Here is a 6,525-nt window from a genome sequence, read left to right as displayed (position 1 = left end):
ATTTGTGTCTGTTTTTCATTATTTTCTTAAAAGCTTGTCTGTCTGTCCTTAGGACTCTCAAATACACAACCACACATGAAGGGATCACACACACACCTACACACAAGCACATGCACTTTCTACACCCGCCAACATTCTACCTTTCCATACACAGATTCTTGGTCTTATCTCCCTATTCCAGTCCTAAACTTCAAACCAGCCTCCACGCTGCGCTCTGAGCTGCCTCTTTTTGCATAGACAGGGCTGTGTCCCATCTCCCTGTCAGATCGGAGGACATTTTCAGTCATGTAGTTTAAATGTATAGCCTCCCAACTTGTTTTCCGTCTGTCATCAATCTTCTCGTGGTCTCCCAGCTCAGAAATGAAGGCCGCCAGTGGCTCATCCCCACTGCCGGAGGTGAAGCCAAGCAGCCGGCCAGCATTAGAGGCTCTTTGCGGTCACAGAACTGATTCTCCCTTTGGAACATGCAGGTCTCCCTCTGGGTATATAGCCTGCAGGCCCCCCACCACACATCTCAAAAAGCCAACATCCCTCCCCTTCCTTCATGGCTGCTCCCCTCCTCAGCATCCTATCCTCCTTTGATGTGTCTTGCCTCGGGCCCCTCCCTCCAGGAAGCGGCCACCGTATAAGGAGCATCGGGTTGAGTTCATCGGGCAATGTTGCATCGGGATGAGCGAGTGCTTGTTCCTGTACACCCTCTCAGCCTAAAAATCTGCCTGCTATTCACAGCGAAAGGGAGTGGAGGGAGAGAGAGAAGGGGGGTTTGACCCGGTTTTGGATTACACGCCTAGATTGAAACGCCATCATAACAAAACCCATCGCCTGCTTTAAAATCTGATGCTCCCCGACCAATGTCTCATATTTACAAGGCCTAAGACCTTTAGTTTAAGTGTTATATCTTTTTAAATGTTGGTTCTTTTAGGAGATATAGAGGCCATATAGGGAGAAACATAAGGCATTCATTGGATTTTTGTGAATGTATTCTGCTGTTCAATGTGGATTCTTTCACAGAATGTCACACTTCTTCCTCACGCCCCACCTCCTGATCATCTCAGTCCTAACAAAACCACAAGACAGGCAGTGAAATATTCTCTTTGCATTCTCCTCAAAAGCTGCATCTCCATTGTTTCCTGTAGATTCCTGTACCTTGACCAGGGTCAGACAGAAAAAAACAAACTCAGAGTTTACAACTTTTACTTTTCCAACCACAAGCAACTCAAAGAAACAAGGTGCTTTTCCTCTCCAAAGTGTGATTGGCTTGCAGTAGCCCCAGAACCCTAAAAGTTCAGGATACTAAATCTGGAGGCCTGGGAGAGGCGGGGGGCGGGACCTGTCCGTCCCGTTTAAAGTGTCTCTGAATCTTCACTTTGCGTCTAGTCTCTCTGTTGGGGTGCACACGGATTGACCACTCCTTTTGGGCTTTTTTTTCTGTTTCCTTGGATAACTGAGGAGGGAAAAAGCAAATTCACAAACATGGTAAGAACAGCAAATTGACCAATTGAACCAATTTTTTTTTTTTTTCAAATTCTGTCGCTCTACCAGCCGTTCGATATTAAGCAATAATGATGATTATTGAGTGGGGTAATCAAGACATATGAAAGTCTTACAAAACAAATCAGCTGAGTTGTTGGGAAGCATGTTTCCTTCTGCCAACAGATCCACTGGGTGTGAATCTGTTGGCTTCTCTTCAAATCGCTTGACTTTTTTTTTCTCCACCAAATAATAATTTTTTTTATTGTAAACACCTGATATATGCATACATATTTTACTTGAATATAATTCATAATAAAATAAAAAGATTAAAGTCAGTCATCTGCTGCAAATACATTACTGGGAGGTGGTGGTAAGTGGAGACGGGGATCTGGGTGGGGGTCAGCTGGGGAGGTGCGGATTGTGCTGAGGCGACAGATTTCTCAAGGATTAGGTGTCTGCAGGCCATATAGAGCGAGCTTAATGTGTTGAGCCTGAAAATAGCCGTCCTCTGGTGAAAGCATGTCGTCATCACCGACACTTATCATACAGTAAATAATATTCCTATGTTATATTTTACACATTACACTGTGCAATAATAGTTAAAATAAAAAAGTTAAAAATAGTTAAAATAGTTTTTTTTTCTCTGTCTGTAAATATAATATTTCAGTTATTGTTGTTTTTTCTACTGTTTTTTTTTATTGCTTATTTATAATACTTGTTTTATTTTATTTTTATTTTTCATTTTTTATTATTTTTTGTATTTTTAGCTTGTCTTCTTCTACTATGTCTCTTGTGTGCACTTTACTAATAAAGGATTATCTTATCTTATCTTATCTTATCTTATCTTATCTTATCTTATCTTATCTGGAACTGCACCATTCCTTTGAGCTTTGGTTATGTTTTAAACACTTACACATGCTGTTAGTAATATTCCTTTTTATATTGGCTCAGTGTGAATGGTTTTAAGTGGATTGATAATGAGGCCTGTGTAGTGAAGGTGTGATCTGTTTCTCTTCCAGACTGACGCCCAACAAGAGGCCCGCTCCTACCTGAGCGAGGAAATGCTGGCTGGTGAGTACAGGCTACAGTAACGCGTTACTTTAGTACTTGTAATGTAACTGAGTAATAATCAAATGACAAAAGGCCTATAGTTTTTTTCAGCTACCTCACCTCTTATTCCACAACTCCTGATCATTAAGAGCAGTGATTAGAAACATTATGACCGTGGTGATAATATCATATAATATTTCGAGTGATGAGCCACAGTTTTTCATCTGTTTTTGCTCCAGAGTTCAAGGCCGCCTTCGACATGTTCGACACCGACGGTGGCGGTGATATCAGCACCAAGGAGTTGGGCACCGTGATGAGGATGCTGGGCCAGAACCCGACGAGAGAGGAGCTGGATGAGATCATCGAGGAGGTCGATGAGGACGGTGAGCCACGGATAACGCAGCGTGACGGCAACTTAGTGCGCAATTACAGCTGTTCTAGGTGCTCCACATCTGGTTATAGGCACACATGTGCAAAGAGAGAATATTGACCCCCATCAGCTGACAATTCGTCTTGGTCTTGCTTTGAATTATACAAATCATTATATTCTATCTTTATTTTGTTGTATAGTATGTGTATTTATTGTCTGTGTATTGTATAGTATGTGTATTTATTGTCTGTGTAGTTGTATAGTATGTGTATTTATTGTCTGTGTAGTTGTATAGTATGTGTATTTATTGTCTGTGTAGTTGTATAGTATGTGTATTTAGTTGTATAGTATGTGTATTTATTGTCTGTGTAGTTGTATAGTATGTGTATTTATTGTCTGTGTAGTTGTATAGTATGTGTATTTATTGTCTGTGTAGTTGTATAGTATGTGTATTTATTGTCTGTGTAGTTGTATAGTATGTGTATTTATTGTCTGTGTAGTTGTATAGTATGTGTATTTATTGTCTGTGTAGTTGTATAGTATGTGTATTTATTGTCTGTGTAGTTGTATAGTATGTGTATTTATTGTCTGTGTAGTTGTATAGTGTGTAGTTGTATTTAGTATGTGTATTTATTGTCTGTGTCTGTGTAGTTGAGCTGCTGCAACACTTGAAAACTTAAAAAGGAATATATGATAATGATCGGGAATCACTTATATCCATGTGTTCCCTTTTACTGTTCGTGCGTAAAACTGTGCGTAAAACCTGTCGCACATGTGGTGTGTCGCAAAGGAGCGCAGGGCATTTGGGCCTTTTGTTAATCGGTCACATGGCTCCTTTGTAACCCCTCAGGTAGCGGTACCATCGACTTCGAGGAGTTCTTGGTCATGATGGTGAGGCTGCTAAAGGAGGACCAGGCCGGCAAGAGCGAGGAAGAGTTGGCGGAGTGCTTCCGTGTGTTCGACAAGTACGTCACGACGTCACTGTGTACAGAGCGTGGTTCAAGCAGTAATGATCATGTTCTTGTGTGATAGTATTTGCCCGTGTTTGCAATCCTGTGCGTTTGTGTGTTGTTGCGCAGGAACGGCGATGGATACATCGACAGAGAGGAGTTCGCCCTCATCATCCGCAGCACCGGCGAGCCCATCTCAGAGGATGAGATCGATGAGCTGATGAAGGATGGAGACAAGAACACCGACGGCATGCTGGACTTTGACGGTACGTGTGGGATGATGATGATGATGATGATGATGATGGAAGGTGTTACGTTACCAGTTTTTTTTTGTTTTCTCATTAAGGTCTTAGGAAGTGAATATGGCTCTTCCATACACACAGCTTTCCAGTTTCATTCTTATCTATATTATGAAGGTTTTTAACAGAAGGCTGTGTTCATGTATCATTCATAGCCGTATTTATAGAAAATCATACTATTTTTGTAGTATTTGTGGCTGTTGAGGTTTTTTTTTCCAGATTTATTAAGTGATATAAAGAGATATCCAAAATGCCCTCTGTAAAAAGCATTTGTTTTCTATCTAATATGTCAACAAAAGGATTTTGAACCTGGCATTATACAATGTTCAGATTTCTGTTCTGGAAATTTATGAAAATCAGCAAGTATTTGTAAAGATAATGTGCAGTTTGTAACTTGAACTTCCCGTCTCAATGACACCGTCCCATCTCGCTTCTCTTTCCCAGAATTCCTCAAGATGATGGAGAATGTGCAGTAAAACCAGAAAGACTCATGGACATTCCTCCTCCTCGTCCTCCTCGTCCCTGTGAACCCCAATTCTGAATGCATCCGACTCCCCACTAAACCACTCAAACTGCCCCACCCCCCACCCCACTCCTCCCCCACACACACTCCCTCCTGTCCACCTGGTTCACTGCCGCTCCTCTCCATCCTCATAGACATCCTCAACAGACAGCTAGGGCGCCCGTCGTGGGTCGCTGGGGGGAGGCTAAACTCACTCGCTCTCTTGGGAATGCAAACAGCCCATGGATGCTTAGCTGACACCGTACCCCGTCACCAGTGAGCCCCCCCCCCACGCTGGTAAAGATCTGATCTAGATGTAGATCTTGATAGAACGGCAGCCTGTTACCTGCTGCTTAGACCAATTCAGTCAACCACTTCACTGTACAAAGAAGTAACTTGCTTGAACAGAATAAATTAATTAACACATGCTCACTTGTAGTTGGTCTATCATATTTATGGTCTATGTAAAAAAAAAAAAAAAAAAAAAAGTTGTTTTGAGGAATATCAATAAAATCTGTTTGTTTCTTCTTTTTGTCCATCTTTTTTGAAAAATATACTTATTTTTTTAAAATAAAAGGACCAAACTTTTTTTCAGGCACGGAATTCCTGTCTAGCTCCCCTGAGTTTGGTTAAGTAATGCCATCATGTAATTTAATACGCGTTTAAGCATGTATGCTTCTCAGAATGAACTATTTTCAAATGTCATGTTGTTTTCAGTATCATATGATGGCCAGATTACTTTATTGATCAATCAGTTACTCATGCTATCTATAAAAATGTCAGAAAAGAGTCAAATCTTTCCATCCGTTGTCAAAGGTGACGTCTTTAACACTCAATATTCAGTTTTGCAATCATAGAAGAATAGGGAAAACAGCAAACATTTGCATTAAAAATAACTGGAAGAAGATAATTTAGCTATTTTTTCTCTCTCAAAACACTGTAACCAAGTTGAGGTAAGACACTGTCTAGACTTCATGTACAATTGAAGAGCTATGGTTTGATCAACCAACTTTGAGGCTGTAAATATCACTGTCCGGGTAACGTTAACCTACTCTGGTACTGAAAATAGACATGAGAGACTGGGCATGTTCAACCAAAATGTAAGTTTCTTTATTGAGACAGTCCCAGACACCATTACCCAGGCATCTGTGCAACACTTTGACACACACACAAGATAATAAAGATAATTAAGTGTAATCAAAGGACATTTGATGCAGTTTTGAACACACATCCAAAACGACTTACAAGAAGTGTGTTCAACATATTCAAGAGAACTACTAGTCACCAGAAGTCATAAGAGCATCAACCAGAGCAAAAGTACAGTGCAGAAACAAACTAATATAAATACAATAAGTGCAGAAACAAACTAATATGAATACAATAAGTGCAGAAACAAACTCATATGAATACAATAAGTGCAGAAACAAACTCATATGAATAGAGGAGTGTACCTGTCCGCTCGGCGCAGGAACACAACAGGCTGTGTGGTCTTTGTTGACTTCCGCCTCTGTTTCCTCGACTGCGGAAGTAATTTGAAGGAATTGTTTAATCAGTAAATATCCCAATGTAGCTCTCCAGCCATTATGCCTAAAATGAGTAGGTTTCACTGTTATTATATCAGTTAAATGTGATATTTTGAACTATTACAAAAGCATCTCTTTTCACCTTTGAAATGCTATCTTCTTATTAACAATAATTTTTTGCAACATAGTGATACAGGAACATAATTAATTACAAGGTCTTTTTTTTCTGCTAAAAGTCCTAAATTCTGTCCCCAGCCTTGGCAACAGCACTGGATATTGGACTTTCCAACTGGAGCTTCCTTTTCATCACCATTAGCTTTTAAGTTTATCGCTCGGATAAGAGGATACCACTTCAATA

General features: G+C 40.3%; 1 protein-coding gene across 1 annotated transcript; it reads left to right on the top strand.

Moving 5' to 3' along the window:
* The first annotated feature begins 1,399 nt into the window (after window positions 1–1,399).
* On the top strand, window positions 1,400–4,693 carry tnnc2.2 (troponin C2, fast skeletal type, tandem duplicate 2). The gene is made up of 6 exons (XM_054609535.1): window positions 1,400–1,476; window positions 2,493–2,544; window positions 2,763–2,906; window positions 3,744–3,858; window positions 3,973–4,109; window positions 4,587–4,693. Exons 1-6 carry the CDS (start codon window positions 1,474–1,476, stop codon window positions 4,616–4,618), a joined length of 483 nt encoding a protein of 160 aa, XP_054465510.1. The 5' UTR covers window positions 1,400–1,473; the 3' UTR covers window positions 4,619–4,693.
* Window positions 4,694–6,525: the final 1,832 nt, after the last annotated feature.

Source organism: Anoplopoma fimbria, chromosome 12 (assembly GCF_027596085.1).
Source record: "Anoplopoma fimbria isolate UVic2021 breed Golden Eagle Sablefish chromosome 12, Afim_UVic_2022, whole genome shotgun sequence".
Taxonomy (NCBI): Eukaryota; Metazoa; Chordata; class Actinopteri; order Perciformes; family Anoplopomatidae; genus Anoplopoma; species Anoplopoma fimbria.
The sequence above is the reverse complement of the archived record's forward strand: the minus strand, read 5'-3'. Positions and strand labels throughout refer to the sequence as shown.

Excerpts from the sequence above, each read along its gene's own strand:
- tnnc2.2 (XM_054609535.1), top strand. Across the intron at positions 2,545-2,762 it reads GAGCGAGGAAATGCTGGCTG|AGTTCAAGGCCGCCTTCGAC; the intron begins GTGAGTACAGGC and ends TTTTTGCTCCAG. Across the intron at positions 4,110-4,586 it reads CGGCATGCTGGACTTTGACG|AATTCCTCAAGATGATGGAG; the intron begins GTACGTGTGGGA and ends TCTCTTTCCCAG.